The sequence below is a fragment of the Eretmochelys imbricata genome, chromosome 16 (assembly GCF_965152235.1).
Source record: "Eretmochelys imbricata isolate rEreImb1 chromosome 16, rEreImb1.hap1, whole genome shotgun sequence".
In the NCBI taxonomy this organism is placed as follows: domain Eukaryota; kingdom Metazoa; phylum Chordata; order Testudines; family Cheloniidae; genus Eretmochelys; species Eretmochelys imbricata.
Genome location: NC_135587.1, coordinates 14,030,089 through 14,046,999, shown reverse-complemented (window position 1 = coordinate 14,046,999; position 16,911 = coordinate 14,030,089). Strand labels below are relative to the sequence as shown.

Below are 16,911 nucleotides of genomic sequence, written 5' to 3'. Positions count from 1 at the left end.
AGAGTCAGGAACAAAGCCCAGGTCTCCTGAGTCACAGCCCAATGCCTTATCCTAGAACCATAGAGTTAGAAGGGAGCACAAGGGTCATCTAATCTAACCCCCAAAATATGACTCTGGTGGGATTCAAACCCACAACCTTTGAATGACTTAATCTGTCACTATGCTAGAAGTCCAATGCACTATCCATTGTGCCACAGAGCCTACATAGCATGCACCCTGGCTGAGATCCTCTGAGCAGTGTCCACTGACACCTTAGATGCCTTTGAGGGACAATGGGCACTGTCCTGGGCTCTCTGTTCAGCATCCCCCTTTGGTTCCCTGATTTTCAATCTCTGACCTCATTCCTGCTCCTATTTTTAAATTTGTTTCCCTACATACTCACTTATGGCCTGGGGTTAGCGGTTCTTCCCTCTTAGCTATGGTGGGGGGCTTTAGTTTGGGGGGGCCTTTCCCAGATCCGCAAATAGCACACGACACTGCCTACTCAGCCACAAGCCTTCCACCTTCAAACACCCCTGTGCTTCGGGGGTTGAAATCCTGAACCTTATTCAAAGTGAAATTTTCAGACCCATCCACACAAAACTGACCATGAATCAATTGTGAGCTCTCAGCACGCCAGAGCACAGAGAAATCCGTGACTCACACTTCAGGACATGAACGGTCAATTTCCATGGAGGTCTGGAATTCCAGCCCGGTGCCCTCCCACCAAAACACACAGCATTTCGCAACAGGCCAAGTGCTCTATGTTGGGTCTTTTTAAAAATTCCTCTGAAGTGTCACATATTGGCCGCTGCCCAAGGCAGGAGATTGAACGTAATAAAGCTCTTATCCGGTATGGAAAATGCTATGTCCCTGCTGCAACCAACACTTGACAGAATCAGGCTATACCTTTCACAAACAATTGAGGACAAGAAGTCGTCCCCGTCCCACCACGCCATGCCACGTACACCCCCTGGTCTGCAGCAGGGTAAGTGGAAATCGGAAAGATCAGAAGCTGTTATTTACATCATCTAAAAACCAGGGCATGCAACATTTTACTGAGGGGACAATAATACTGTGCCATTCAAAAAAACAAAATAGAAAATCTAAGTTACTGGAATGCACGTGGAATCCTCATTGTAAGGGGCAAGTTAGATACCTGATCCTGCAAGCAGATTTTACTTACTCCCGCTGACTGCAATGCAGCTGATTGGGGAATTGTCCCATTGAAGGCAATGGGACTTCTGAAGCCGAAAGGTGCTACTCGGTGTGAGTAACGCTATCAGAATATGCCCCCCTGGCTCTGTTTGGCAGAAGCTGAGACTAGAACTGGCCAAACCTCAGGAAAATAAAAACACAACAATGTTGAGGAAAATAAACATAAATAAAATAAAAAGAAAAGGAGTACTTGTGGCACCTTAGAGACTAACCAATTTATTTGAGCATGAGCTTTCGTGAGCTCACGAAAGCTCATGCTCAAATAAATTGGTTAGTCTCTAAGGTGCCACAAGTACTCCTTTTCTTTTTGCGAATACAGACTAACACGGCTGTTACTCTGAAATAAATAAAATACATATTTTTTGTGTGGCTATTTTGCACTGACCTTGGAAAAATTTCATCCTGCTAGAGCTGAGACCCGGAGAACTGGGTGAGGACATGGCGAGACACCTCATCTCACACAGACCACCAGAGCTGGATTCAGACCAGCAATGGCCTAGGGGTATTCGGTTCCATATCCCGCAGGAACAAGTCCCCAGCTCATGACACTTTATGACTGAGCCCTTGCTGCTGCTGAAGGGCAGGCATTGCCCCTGCTCTGGATGAAGGGGAAGCAGGGAATTACAGTAGGAGCTGGCTAGTTTCCCCTTTCTGCCTCCTGAGGGTCTCACTGATATTAAGAAGGTGAGGTGCAGGCGGGGAGAGAAGAGGCTCCGTGGCTACAGCACGTCGAGAATGACGGTCAGGTTGACAACTCTCTGTCCACCTGTGTGAATGGCCAAGGCAGGGAGGGACAGGAGCTGCCAGTGCTATGGTGGTGAGACCCCTTTCCTACAGGTAATCAATGAAGACAAGGCAAAGGAAGAAAATATACTAATTAAATTGTGTGTGTGTGTGCGTGCGTGAGAGATGGACAGACAGACCGATGGCTTTCACTGGAGGGATCAGAATTGTTCAGTTGTGTGTCAGAGGCCCTATACAGCTAACAGCTAATGGAGATTCTACTTTGGCACACAGGCCTGGACTATCCGTGCAAGATCTGATGTCCCAGCTGCTTCTGTTAAGTTCCTAGTGGCCCTAGCATTCAGCACTGCAACAGCTGTGAAGCCTTAGGTGCCTATAGATGTTTTACAACACATCCTAAGGTAACAAAGGATTCACTAGGGTGGTGGTAGTGAACTGTGACACACCATGAGCCCTTCCTTAAAGGGAGCTCAATATCCTTTGACAAACCTCCTGAGTCCGATACACAGAGGGTGGGAGAATGAGCCTGAAGCAGAGGGGGTGAATCAGGGTCCAGCAGCTGGGCCTGGCTGCCCCCTCAGGGTAATGTTTTCCTTGGAGATGGCCAGCCACTGAAAGGATTTCCATCACTTCCCTCTGGGGACTGACGCTTACCAGTGGCTCCAGACAACTGCATGCAAGCAGAGGCGTCTGGAGGCAGCGGAGCTGGGCCGGATGCTAGGCCCGGATTGTCCAGACGCCCTGACGTTGAAGGGGGAGAAGGGTGGATGACTGGACGATGCTATCTACAGCTCCAGTGAGTGACAGGAAATGGAAAGCCCAAGGAATGGGAATGGAAATTTACACAAAAGTGTCAGCAGTGCTGAATGAAAGGAGGATGGAGAGCAGGAGAAGGGGAGATGGAGGAGGAGAACGTGTGGTGGGGGGGAGGAAGGCGCAGGGAAGATGCAAGGTCAGGGTGCTGGTCTTATGCAAATGACAATCCCTTAATTTGCATATCTGATGAACACACATTCCCTTTTACAGAAAGAACAGAAGTGTCCCATTTCCCAGAATTCAAGCCCGCAGCAGGGAATGAGCTGTAGGAACATAGGGCCGGCCGTGCTCCGCCCTGGCTGGTGCCCGGGAAACTCCGGCTGAGCCGAGACTCGACTCTGCCCCGGTTGTTCCCTGTCCTAGGCTGGGTGGGGACCAAGGTTGGGGTGCTGACACCTGCTGCTTGCCCTGGAGAGGGAGGGGGACCTGGCTGCTCCCAGCTGTCTGCTAAGAGCTGCTATGGCTGGGTTGCTGTGGCCGCTCCTAGCCCCTAATTTCCTGCTGGGGGGCTTCGGGCTGCTGCTCCTGGGGATGGGACAGAAGCCTTTGGCCCAGGCTGCCATTCTCTGGCTTGCAGTATGGGGGCTCTCAGCAGCTCCCTCGCTGGCTGGGCTGGGGACGGGAGCCCTGGCCGCAGCTCCTGGCAGGAGGGTAGCTCTGGGCTCTTGGGTAGCATCCTTGGCTCTAACCAAGAGATCCCAACTACAGCAGCCCTAAGCCCAGAGATGCAGTCTTGAGCATCCACTCAGGGGACTGAAGCACTTAGGCTGGATCACTGCAGGGAGCTGCTGAACCCAGGGGCCTCCCCATCCCAGCCCCCAGGGATCCTGGACTGGCCACAGTAGGAGAGAAGTGTATTGGGAAGCCCTAGGCTGACATCTGCAAAGCCACCGAGGGATTTGCACTCTCAGATCCCACTAAAGCCAACCTCCATCTCAGCCACTTCCCCAAGGCCCCAGGCTGGGACATGTCAGACACAGTCAGGCTGTGGGGGAATGGGGGAGAGGAGTTGGTCTCAATGCAATGAATGCAGCAAGCAACACTCCGGCTACTATGCCAGCCGGAGGCCCCCACTCCTGTGGTCTAGTCCCTCAGAATGTTAGTAATAGTAGTGAGCCCTGTGACAGCAGTTCACAGCTTCCCCCATTAGCCACCAAGGGGCATACTTTGTGCTCACCATCCCTTCCCTTCAGAGCTTCCCTGAAGCTGCAAGGTCAAGGTGGGTCCCCACTGCTCTGCCCTTCCCCCAGCCTTTGGTTTTTTGAGTGGCCCTCAGCACTGGCACCTGCCCCGGCTTCTGGTCAGAGCTCCCCCAAATCAACAGAAACATGACACTGATGGGATCTACTGGGTAACACTCCATGGCAGCGATACTCAGACCTCAGAGGTTCAGGAGCCAAATTAGCGACCAACAGTACCCAAAAGAGCACAAGTCGTGTGAGTTCATAGTTTCATTTAGTACATTTCATTTAGTAAATATGACAGGACTAGTCATATTTAAACCGTATGACAGGAAAATGTTTACAGACGCTCCCTGTGTTACGCAAACCTGACGTACGCAAATCCGCACTTATGGAAAAAGTTCCATAAACTAGAAATAGGAGCGTTGCGGGTTTTTTGCGTAATGGTCGGAGATACGTTTCCAACTTACGCAAAATTTGTGTTACGCAAGGCGTTCCAGTCAAGTTCAAGTTCAAGTCGGAGGGCGTCACGTATGTGCATATATATAATTCTCGCAGCAAATAATTTAATAACAGTGTAAGTTGATAACTTAATTGGTTAATAACATAGTAAAAGGATCCTGATTGGTTAATAACTTAGACTGGTTAATAATTAAATCCCACAGTGTTTTAATATCATGTGCTGCAAAAAGCCGCAGGAGACACATTCAAGAGCCACTTGTGGCACGTGAGCAGCAGTCTGAGTTTCGCTGCTCTAGGGTCTGTGTTGTGGCCAGGAGCTCAGATGAGATGACCATAATGGTCCCTTCTGGCCTTAGGATCCTTTCTTGATCCTTTCATTGCTTGTTCACAGCGGCTTGTTAATTTCACCCTGCTGTTGGGCAGAGCTATCTGTCTTTAGACTCGGACACCTAGTCCTGCTTCCCTTTACGCTCTGTTCCCGTTCGGACAGCTTGCTTCATGCGCATCCGAACTAGGAAATATCCTAGGTAAATCCATGCACACACTTTCAAATGACAGCTTACGTGCTGCCGAAACTGGTGGCTTCACCCCTGCCGTCCCGCAACACCACACCACACCCACGCGTCGAAGAAATCTTCCTCTGGTAAAGATTTTTCAAGCCCTGCTAATGAGCTCGGCCAGTGTCAAAACCCAGTTTCCTGCACCCAGTCTGCAGAAGATGCGACTGCAACTGTGACTCACGCAGAATGACAGCTGAAAAGATGGGGGTGGGGAGAAGAGAAGTCAAACAAGGAGAAGGCAAATTGCAAAGCCGCCCTTGCACTAGGGTCACAGACCAGGCCTCGTCCAGGACGCTGCGTCCACTGCCCACCTATTGTCCTGCACTTCCTCGACACACCAACTAGACCAGCCATGCAGTCAGCAGCATCAGGAGGAAGATAAACAGAGGCTTATCTGGGTTTCACAGGCAGCCCACTCTTCCCTTCCAGCCCTACCCCAAGCAGCCAGTCGAGGGTAATTCAGCCAGGACTAGACACCGGACTCCTGCGGCTGCTCAGAACACTGCAGACAGGCCCCATCTGTGTAGAGCCTCACGGCCCTCGCACTGAGGGACTAGCACACAAAGGGGAAAGATTAGATCTCCGCGGCCCCCGGGAGCTGCTCGGAGACTGTTTCCAAGGAGAACGGCACCGATCACTTATGTAAGAGGGAGATTACCCAGCCGTCTGGCCTGGCTGTGAAGCCGCCCACCTACAGAGTGAGAGCTGGGCCACGCCGGCTGGGAGGAGCCAGCCACCCGGCGTCCTAGGCTGGCACAGCCAGCAGGGGAGACCTTTCACCTGGCGAGGCAGGAAAAGACAGGCCAAGGCTTCCCTCTGCCTCATCAGCTCTGAGCCCCCACTCACCAAAACATTGCCCAGCACACAAACCAGTCCATCAAATTCCCCATGTCACTCAGCGCCCCCACCCCCATTGCTACATCACGCTCCACGCCTGCGCCCAGCAACTCATTAGTATTAACTGGCGCCGTCCAGTGAAACACCTTCCCCCTACAATCCATCAGACCCTCCCTTCGGCGCCAACAGGGCACCCACTCCCTGCCCCCTTCCGTTCCATATATCACCCAACCCCCACTTGTGCTCCAGACCCCAGTTATATGCTACCAGAGACCCCCATCACCTAATGCCCTCACACATCAGACACCTCTGTCTCACTTAACCCTCCTCCTGCTCCCTCGGGCTGTGTACATTCGCATGTCCCCAGTTCATAGCACTGTTCCTGCCCTGGCCACCACCTCCCTCTTGCTGTGCTCCAGCTCCTTTATCAAGGGGCCTTCAGCACAGTGCTCCCGAGGCGGGACTCCTCCCCTGCCCCCAGATCATAGGGGGCCAGGAGTCCACCGTTCTCTCCACTGTCCCACCCTCTCATGGCATGCAGATGCTAAGCCGAGAAGGGGAAACCTCATCTCTTGTAGGCGCTGCCAGAACAGGATTCATCATCCCGCAAGCAAGGCGTAAGGGCCTCTCCCTGCAGAGGGCTCAGGGCTGGCAGCGTTACACTCAGGCTCGGCAGCTCCCCATGCCCGCTCCGCATAAACACGGCTGGCTCCTCACCTCCCTGCCAGGCCCCACTGGTATTCCGTCAGGGGGGAAAGCAGCCTGGCTCCAGCATTATGTAATGATCAGATAACATCGCTCAGCTGGGCCCAGCCTGCAGGGCCCCGGGGGCATCAGATAACAGAGGCTTTATTTTTGTACAAAAAAATCTTGTTCCAACTCCTTCCCTCCCATCCCCCCGCCCACCCCAGCGCAGAGGAGACCAGGGAGTTGGAAAGGCCCTGAGCGTCACCCTGTCTGCCCAGAGCATGGGCCTGGAGGGGGTGGGGTGGGGGAAGTCCTGTTTTCTGCAAGCAGATCAAGGAGACGCTAACCAAACAAGTGCAGAACAATGGAACAGACCCTGGGGTGCAGTGGCATGGAGGAAACCATATGTATAGGTGGGGGTGAGGGGGTGGGAAAGAATTCCCATACAGATACAGTGTAAGACCCTCAGTCCAGGGAGAACTGAATAGATCCAGGGATTGATAATGGGATTTGGAGCCTTTCACATCTAGGTTGATGGTTTTGAGAGGGGACTAACTGTCATGGCCAAGAAAAGCATCTTGGCTTGGCACACATGGAACGAGCTGGTGGGTCTCAATCCAGGAGCCCTGGCACAAGACCCTTCATGTCACAAAACCCAACACCCCTTTTGGTTCTAACCAGCCCCTTGTTGGCTGTCTCAGCAGAGAGGGCATCAGCTCACCATTACAGGGCAGTGCCTGACAGGGGGCGGAGATGGGGGAGAAGGCTTCTCTGCTACTGCCATGGCAGGACCTTTCCTGGGGATGAGCCCAGAGCATCAGCCTCTAGGGCTTTCAGCAGCACTAAATCATTTAAAGACTGAATACGCACACAGAGCCCTGGCCCCACTCACTCAGACCTAGTGCGAATCACACCTGCGCTGGGCTGATACACCAGACACTGGGGAAGATTCTGGAGTTGTTGCTATTTCTGGCCTTTTAAGGGTTGGGAACTTTAGCAGTTTGCTCAGTGGGATCACTGGGAGTCCATTTGCATTTATTATTTACTTGTTTCCAAATCGGGCGCTTTCCCTTCTATGCCTTGGCCACTGTCCTCACCTGTTCAGCCCAACAGGGGGATTTTGTAAGGCTAAACCTAAGGCCAGGAGACTTGATCCTGGGAGGATATACAGGTTTGTCAATTCTGCAGTGACACTAACAGCTGCTGTAATCGATTCTCATTTACAGGCTGAGAAAAACACAGCGAGTGAATGACTGGTGAAAAGCCAATGGGATTCAGAACTCTTAGCTTTAATAACTGATGGGGCTGTTAGTAACTCAGAGAAGACATTCATTTAAAGTGTTTTTACACTGACTGTGTCAGCACTTAGCATCCTTCACTCCCCATGATTTAGTTAGCCAGAGTCGCTTGGGTCCTTCTGCTTTTCAGAGCTGATTTGTTACCGCTCCATCTTCCTGGACTGGCTGAGGAGGTGACGTGAACTCGTTCGAGGTCATACAGTGGCTCTGTGGGTTTAGAATGAGAATCCAGGGCTCTTTGCGGTGACCAATGGACCACACAGACCAACCTGCCACCTCTGCCAGTAGGAAATTCCACTGGGGATGTGACATCTGAAAGCTTCAAGGAGCAGATATTCAGCAGCAAGCTGGGCTAGTCAGCTCCAGGACGGACCCCCATGAAATCTGCAGCTTAGGCTGTGTGCTCACTCATCAACCCAGGAAGGTATTTTACTAGGTTAACTAACCACAGCCACTGCATGCTGCAGTGATGGAAATCCACAGGTCAATGGAGTAGGTGAGAGCTGTCTCGGACCATTTCCCTCTCCCATCGTGGCTAGAGAAACTATTCCCCCTAGGTGAGGGAAAATTGATTTCCCAGGAACCAGCCTGTTTCCGGGACTAAGCAAAGGGAATAACCCCTTTTCTTTTTGAGCCTTTCTACATCATTTCTGCTTGTCTGTTCCACCTTCTACACAATAACTGGGAGATCGCCGAGGTGCCTCGGGGTCACGGAGCCTCTTTATGGGCCTGGGATTTAAGGGAGACAATGCAGATTTTTGCCGCTGGAAATCCAGCGCTAGTTCAGAACTACAACATGGATGATCACTGTCTCATAGACACCTCTCTCCTGGCCCCGCGTGTGAGGGAAGTGAGGCAGGATCTGCTGCCAAGCCTTTGTCCCATTGCCATGAACGGGATTCTGGTGATTCACTGTGGCTCATGCTGTCCAGGCTCCTGGTCCTGTGTTGTCACTGTTAAGTACAGCAGAGCCTTTCCCTGACCTCTTCTACACAGTCTGCAGGATGACATGAGGGCAGTGTAATCTGCCCCAGCTGCCATGCCAGGCAGAGCCAGGTAAACCCAGGCATATGAGGACCCTGAGGACAAACCCCCAGTTCCACTAAAAGCAGCACAAACGTTACCCAGCTCGCTTTTTGATGTCACTGGTGATGATGGATACAGTAATAGCTGGGTGAGCTCAGCACACCGGGACACAATCATATGATTCAGATCCTTTCTCTGAGCTGGAAAACAATGCCAGTAAATGGCCAGCAACACAATGGGATGCCAATTCAGAGCAGAGTGTGCAAACAGTGGTGGGTGTGATGCGCACATAGGACGGGTGAAGGCAGGGGTGGGGTTTAGGGAAGGGAGGTCTGGCTGAAAGGGGATGCAGCTGACTGGTGTGGCCAGGGTGAAGGGACTCAGGCTTTGGATCCCGATCATCCATTCACATAGCGCCTTTCACCCCATAGCACTTTACCAGCTCACAAACAAACGATACACGGCTCACTCCAACAGTCCCTGAAACACAGCCCCTTCTGGGGTGGGACATGGCAGCTGCTTCACAGCAGATACCAGCGCTCGACTGCAGTTTGGGACACAAAGCGAAAAATGCCTTTTTCAATGGAAAACGCAGATGGACTGTTCGGAAGGCAGAACATTAAAACCCACCCTGGAATTCAATCTGGGATCAGCAAGGGTTGTCAGGGGGCTACAGGTACCTGAGTGCTGTCTCCTAGTGCTTCTCAAGCTATCCGATGTGGGGGACCTGCAATTTTTTTTTCCAATGTGCGCGCAGACCGGTAGCTGATGGCTCGCGGACCGGCACCGGTCCACGGACCACCACTTTGAGTAGCACTGCCCTAGGCCACAATTGTGGTGCTGGCCAAGGGAAGAGTGACACCTACTGCACCACCGACACCCACAGGGGAGCTCTGACTGGTCTCTCCGCTAAGCACTCACTCAGTCCAACACTGCTGAGCTCGGGCCGGACGGCAGGAGTGCAGCACAAGGGGCTACAGAGACGGCTAGATGGCAGCTGGGGAGCGTAGCTTTTCCCCCACTTGTTTGGGCAGCTTTTGAGTTTTTCCATAACTAGGGCTTTTCACGTGTTTTCTCTACTTTGGAACTGCAAACCAGAGTGAGGGACAGGGAATCACGGGGGGAGACAGATTTTCGTTCTGCAGCTCTACTTAATGTCACTGGTTCAGGCAACTGAGCCTGTATCCCCCGCCACGGTCCCTCGAGGGCACCCACTTAAGGTTTCCGGCTCCCAGCCGTCACCTCTCTTGGGCACAGCTCCGGGCCTTGCACTGTGACGTCCGCAGCAAGCCAGGCTGCCGAAAGACAAGTGCCTGCAGTTTGCTTCCTGTCCGAGGGCTCTGGCCAGCACCTTGCCTGCTGTTACAAGTTACCACTCAGCTCTTTCTGAGCCAGCCCAGCACCTTTATTCTTAAGGTAAAAGCAGTACAGAGAAAACGTGTAAAAAAACCAAAGTTCCTATACATGTGCTAACAGTTGACCTGAGGTCACCTGCAGCCTTAGGGGGCCCTAACAAGCCAAAGTCTTTCCCACTCTTCTGCAAGGGCTGGGGCCCTTGGACAGAAGGTCCGGTCCGTTTGCTGGATCAGAAAGAAGACCTGAGCCTGTGCGAACCCAGCTCTTTATCCAAATGGCCTTGCTTTGTGGGATGGTGTCTGGAATCAGTCTCTGCTCTCTGGAGATGTTATAACCTGCGTGATTTGCCGTCATCATCTCCCACGGTTTGTGGTTCCTGGAGAAGCTGGGGGAGCCCCCCTCACGGGAGTTCAGTAAAATCCTTAGCTCACGGTGATACACAAACTTAATATAATACAGGCCCCAAAGACATTGCACAGGATGGCATCACCTGTCACACGGCGCCTGGCAGCTCCTACCCGGTTTGTAGATGATAAGGGCAGGAGAGGACATTGGATCATCCTGTGTGATCCCCCCGCCCACCATAAGCAGGGAATGCTCAGCTGGTCTCCTTCCTGGGCTGTGGCTGGGCAGTGCCACGCGTAGCAATGCCCAGCTCACCTCTACCTGCATACAGCGAAAGAGCTTCTCATCCCCGGGTGATTCTGTCACTCAGAGGGGTTGGTGTCAGACTCCTCATGCTTTCCAGGAGCAACGGGAAACACACACTGGCCTGCGGCTAATCCAAGAGCAGCCACTGAGCCAGCATGCCCATCCCCACCTGTCATTCAGCACAGGCCCAAAGGAGGCCCACAGGGAGGACAGCAGCTGCCACGTGGAACATCAATGGTAGCGTGAAAGGGACGATCCTCAGGGTGCCACCAAAGAGGACGAGGACCCGCTAGGGTTTTACTGAAGACATACTGAGCCAAATTTCCCCCGGGTGTAAACCCAGAGAAGGCATAGGGTTCCACCAGGGATAGACTTGGCCCAATGAGGCTGTCTAGCCACAGTCCAGTCCCATTTGAACCAGATTATCCAGCCACATGGGAGTTCTCCATGAGAAGTCACTTTAACTAGATCCCCTCGCACTGTTGAGCTCAGTGCCATGATTAGCACAGTCCTTCCCCACCTGCAGGGATCACACAAGCTCTCGGGACGTACCTTCCCTTAGTGACTCATGATCACAGGCGCAGCTTCTCCCATTTTCTAGGAGCTGCCCTGTCACCACACTTCCATGATTGCTGTTCTGCAGATGAGTGTGCGCCCCGGGTCCTGAGATTCCACACTGCTCTCCCAGCCCCACTCATTACAGTGCTGCCAAAGCTTATGGTTTTATCACAAGTCCTGGGATATTTGGTTGGGCTTCTTAAAGCTCCAGCTTCTGGAGTCATGTGATTAGGTGAAAATCCCAGCTGTAATTTTTTAAAAGGTTGGTTCCACAGAAAAGCTTGAAAATGTGACTCAAATGCAGCCCGAAAGCTCAGAAACAAAAAGCAAATCCCCCTGCTCAAGACATTTACACATTTTCTAATAGCTTGTGATTTTTAACCCATTCTGATGCTTGCTGGGTCTTGATGCATGATTTCTGAATGCAAGAGTGGGTTAAGCTGAGTCAGGGAAATTCCACCCTCATCCCTAGCCCCTGCTGAGTGGGAATCCTGCAGTTCGCCCAGTGGTGATCTCTCCTGAGCTGACCAAACTGCAGAAGATCCCCCTGAAAATGCTTCCATGCCTGCCAGTCCCTCTGGTTCTGTGGGCCAGGGTCCTGGGGCATACACATTTAAAAACCATCTGTACGCACTGTTAGCCAACGCAAGCCTGTATTCACACCCTACACACCACTGGAATAGTCTTGTACAAAATATGCCTTGGGAGGTATCATTCGAAAACTAGTAAGCCACTGGTCAATAATATCAACAACATACATAGCAACCTTATGTGTAAAGTTCTGACATCCCCCTGTGTGATGTTGAAGACACATGTTCAAACCTGCACAGCCCTGACTAGGTGGAACTGGTCAAGCAGGCCTGGCTTAAACAAAGGGGTGTGTGTTTACCTCAGTTTACATATAAGCTGTAAACAGAGTCCCTTCAGACAGTGAGAGAGGGGAGAAAGACCACAGAGAAAATCTGCATTTCAGAAAAGAAACAGCATAACACCTCTTTCCTCCACCAGATGCCCTGTCTCCTTGCTCCCAGCTAGAAAGAACCTTAACTAGGGGGCACGCTCAGGAAAATGCTTTTCAAAGGGTGACAGGACAACAAAAGCAAGAGGCAAAACACCTCCGGGTCTCCCTCCCTGCCCACCTCTCTCTAAGACAAGAGACGTTGGGCTTTGGGAGTAGATCCTGACCTGAGAGTTCGGTCAACAATGCTACTGGAAAGCTGTCGCAAGAATTTCACCTTGAACCACGTTCTAGTTTGTTACGTTTAGTACTAGGAAGCTTTTTGATCTTTATTTCTCTTGTAAGTGTTTCTGACTTTAATGCCTTATACTTGCACTCACTTAACACCTAGCTCCTTGTACTTCAGCAAACTTGTCTGACTCGCTAATCAAACCTAATCCAGTGTTGTGACCTGCATGGGTAACTCCTCTGAAGGCAGCAAGCTGCCGTGTGCTGATCTCCTTAGGGGGGCAAGGGACCGAATACATCTGGACTGTCCGGGAGGGGGCTAGACAGTGAAGAACACACGCCTTGGGGAGACGATTCGGGACTGGGCGTGTGTTGGGGTCACCCCACAGGCAGTACTCAAGGCTGCTAGAAGCCAGAGTGTGGCTGATGTGCCGCTGACAGGCTGCTGGGGTCACAGCTGCTGGACCAGGGCTGTGGATCTACACAGATACTCAGGATGTCAGGAGCCCAGCTTGGGAACTACAGCAGCAAAGTACTGTGAGGCACCCCAGGTTGCAGGTAGGGGTGACACAGCCCCTCACTGGTCTGGATTGCACCCTGGAATGTCATGACCATATTATCTCCACACCCACGATCCCCCTGGAAACCTGATTTTGGTTTAGAACCGATCTCCACGGCCAAGCCTGCCATGTTGTGGGACTGGGGTATAGCACAGTGCTGGCCTGGCTGTATGCATGAGATCACAGAGTGTTATAAACCAGCGTGGAATCAATGATGATTTTCACAGCCTGTCCCTACTACAAAGCTACCCTGCGCCTTGCTAGATATCCAGGTAGTCCGACCCTTCAGCAAAGCCACAGCTCCATCTCTGCTATCTGCTCTTCCAGTCTCATTCTCCAAGGGAGCTAACAACTTGTGCTCTCTCCCTGTAGCTCGTTTAGTTTCTTTGGTGTGTATTTCTGTTCATTAACTCACAACATTTGTCCCTTTCAAATCCTTGCTCATCCTGAATTGTTCTTTCCCCTCCTACTGTTGCTTTACTCTTTGGCCTCGACACTTGCAAGATTTTATGAGGGTGAATAAACGCAGCTGGGGGATTTCCCAAGCATCTCACTTCTCCAGAGGAGGTTACTTTAGAGAGAGGATTTATCCCGATCCACGGAATTTGGCCAAATTCCCAATTTCTTTACAGTCTCAGTTTTCAAAGGCTTGTACGTTATTTTCATTTCCCCTTTTCCCTCTCCCCTCCCTGCGCTGCCTGGGACCTTTACAATCCAAAGCGAGACAAACAAGCTGGGGTTTGCACTTTTCTAACATTTGTTTCGAGTTTTCTCTTTCCTATTCCCAGCAACGCTTCAAGCGATTTCCTCTGCAAAACTCCAGCTCTCAGCATTCTGGCTGCAGCCGCAGGAGTTTGATTTGACTGAGTAATCAAAAGATGTTTTACACCAAACACAACAGGCCGGATCAGCCTCTCTCCCAAGCCATCCCACTGGGGCATGCGCTGATTCACGCCAGCTGAGGATCCGGCCCCCTGCGTCTCCCAGCACTAAACGCTTATGTCAATCACCCCCAGCCCAACACTGGAATGGGAGAGGGGCCCTAAGCAGCACAGCGGTTTGTTGCCTTGCATAGCCCAGGAATCTCCTAACAGCCATTCAACTGGCCTTGCACAGTGTTTGTCTGGTCCCATACTGTGTCCTAGAACTGAGATTTATCTGGTGGGTCACTGGGACGCCGCAAACCACCCCCCATCCCAGGCCCAGGGGACAGGTTTTCCTTCCCTCCTTTAGCGATTTTTTCTGTAATTTGCTTTCATACTTGCTAACTATGGCCCGGATCCAACTTCCATGGACGTCGAGAGACGGGCTCTCATTGATTTCAGTGAGTTTTGGATGAGGCCCAGGGAGTCCGGTTCTGAGCTGCAGATTGCCCTTGGCTCCCACTAAAGCCAATGGCGCTGAGGGCACTACCGGAAGCACTCAGCACTTTGCAGGATCTGGCTCTAACAGCAGCAGGCTATAGACCTCAGGCTGCAGTCTCGGGCCCTGTGTGCAAGCACCCGCCCCCCGGGATAGTTCACAAATAAGTCACTCTCCACTCGGCCACAGGGAGCGCAGTGCGGAAAGTCCAGGCCTAGGGATAGCAGAGGAGGTGCTGGGTGAGCTTTCCCGGGCTGACCAAGGGAGTGACTGGCTGAGATGCAGCTAACCGGAGAGCTAGGTAAGAGTCAGCCAGCGATGTGGGGTCCCTGGGTTGCGGGGAAAAGGGAAAGCAAAGCTGGGTTTTGCTCTCACCATCGGCTTTTCACAGTGCCTGCGAGGGGCAATGGAGACGCTTGTGGAGTGCAAGTTCCCGGTGCAAGAGCAGGACTCTGGCTGTGTTTGCTGGGGACAGGGTGGCACACGGCCTGGGGTCTAGCCCACCAGCGCATGTGAAAGTGCAGCATGAAAAATGGAGCACTTGGCTCAGCTGGATTCAGGTCTAGTGTAAAGATCCAGCTGCGAGAAGGATGGGGCTAAGGCACAGCAGGAGAATACAGAATTAAACCAACCCCATCAGCCAACCGCCCCGCACCCAGAGCTGCCCGCCCAGTGCGCAGGCAAGGAGGAGTCACTCACTTGTGCGTATCGGTGTGCAAGAGAGCAGCAGCGCTGCTAGGAACAGCCCAGCCTCCATGGGGTGGGAATGCCGACTCCCTGCTCTGCCTCTCTTCTCTGCCTCCCGGCACTTCTTAGCCTGTGTCCAGAGGCAGGGGCCTCGCACCAGGAACCCCCGAGGGGCTGCACTGTTTCGCTACAGGACCGCGGAGACAAAGCCGGAGGGAGGGGAAGCGTCTCCACTCCAGCCTTGGGGAGTTTCAGAGCTCGTGGCGATGCAGAAGTGGAGGAAGCAGCAGAACCGGAGCCGGCCGTCGTGGGCTGGCGAGACGGCTGCCACTTGCTGCGCCCAGGCTGCTCTGCAGCGTGGAGGTGCTGTGTGGGACTCACAATGCCTGAATGGGCAGCACTGACTCAATCCAGCCCTGATGACGCGGCGCGGCAGGAAATTAACTCCCTTTAGAGGAGGGTCTGCCAAGCGATCGCCTGCCAAAGGAAGAGAGGAAATGCCGTTTTCAGAGGCCTGGAGCCTCTGCTGGAGGTCATGCTCTGACAGCACGACGGGAGCTGTGGCTCAAGGCTGAAGGAGAGCAAGGGAGGGCGCCTTGCACTTTCGGTTCCCTCTGCAAGGAGGAGTGCAGCCGAGAAGGGGTTCCCAGCACATCTGGAGCTCCTGGAAGTGGCTCTGCTTCCTGGCCTCCATGTGGGTCTGCATTTTCTTTTCTCCTGCCCTCAGCCAACCCGATAACTGATACTATCCCCTGGCCTGGCTTCATCCCCAGGAACAACTGTACGGGCCACACTGGGGAGTGATTTCTGGCTTCCCAGCCAGATTCTGCATGGAGACAGATAGTTGGGTTTGTGAGCATGCCTCAGTGCGACTGCAGCATGTGTGTGGACACCGCCCTGTTTTCAAGTCCCAGCCACTGAATCCTTCCTTTAGGATTCCTGAGAGGGAGTGTGGTCTAATGATCAGTACCCAGGCCTGGGATTCTATTCCCAGCTCTGCCACTGACCTGCTGGGTAACCCTGGGCAAGTCACATCACTGCTCTGTGCCTCGGTTTCCCCTGTCAAATGAGGCTGCTAGTCTCTTCCCGCCTCTGAGGGGTGGTGAATCTAGAGTGCTTTGGATGGAAGGGGACAGAGACGGACAAAGCATCTTTCTGCGGGGGCTCCCAGTGTCATTTCAGGGGGTACGACGGGAGTTTGACGGGCTGTCTGAGGCCAAACGGGGAGTTCCCATGCCCAAGCTCAACAACATGGGGCACAGTGTCTATGCGCTGGAGAACACAGACACTGCAGCCTCTCCCAGGGCATTCTCAGAGCCTGGCTAGCACAAGGACCTACGAGGGGGAGAGGAAACTTTTCAGGCAAAGCACAGTAGAAGAAACTTTTCTCTAGGTTAGCAGCAGACCCTCCCCCCCCCATTCCCCCCCCCACAACACAGCCTGACAGGACTACGTGTTCTCACTGGCATCCGGCTGATGGCGCCACTCGATGGGTAGTGCTGAAGAAGTCAAAGGGCTGCTCCATGCTACAGTAGCAGCTGAGGCAGAGGACCTGTTGCAACCTGGCTCCAATTGTAGTGCCGATGGGCTCTTAGAAACATAGAATCAGAGAACATTAGGGTTGGAAGAGACCTCAGGAGGTATCTAGTCCAACCCCTGCTCAAAGCAGGACCAATCCCCAACTAAATCATCCCAGCCAGGGCTTTGTCAAGCCAGGCCTTAAAAACCTCTAAGGATGGAGAT

The 16,911-nt window shown here is 52.7% G+C and overlaps 1 protein-coding gene and 1 non-coding gene across 3 annotated transcripts in view; both read right to left on the bottom strand.

The window, feature by feature from the left end:
* Positions 1–15,720, bottom strand: part of ENG (endoglin) — a 54,813-nt gene extending 39,093 nt beyond the window's left edge. For both annotated transcript variants that reach the window (XM_077836111.1, XM_077836112.1), the window contains exon 1: positions 15,181–15,720. In XM_077836111.1, the coding sequence (XP_077692237.1) occupies positions 15,181–15,238 (58 nt within the window). In that variant the 5' untranslated portion in view covers positions 15,239–15,720. The remainder of the gene's footprint in view (positions 1–15,180) is intronic.
* Positions 109–201, bottom strand: TRNAR-UCU (transfer RNA arginine (anticodon UCU)). The gene is made up of 2 exons: positions 165–201; positions 109–144 (listed from the first exon to the last, which is right to left on the bottom strand). It is a non-coding gene; the product is annotated as a tRNA-Arg (tRNA).
* Positions 15,721–16,911: the final 1,191 nt, after the last annotated feature.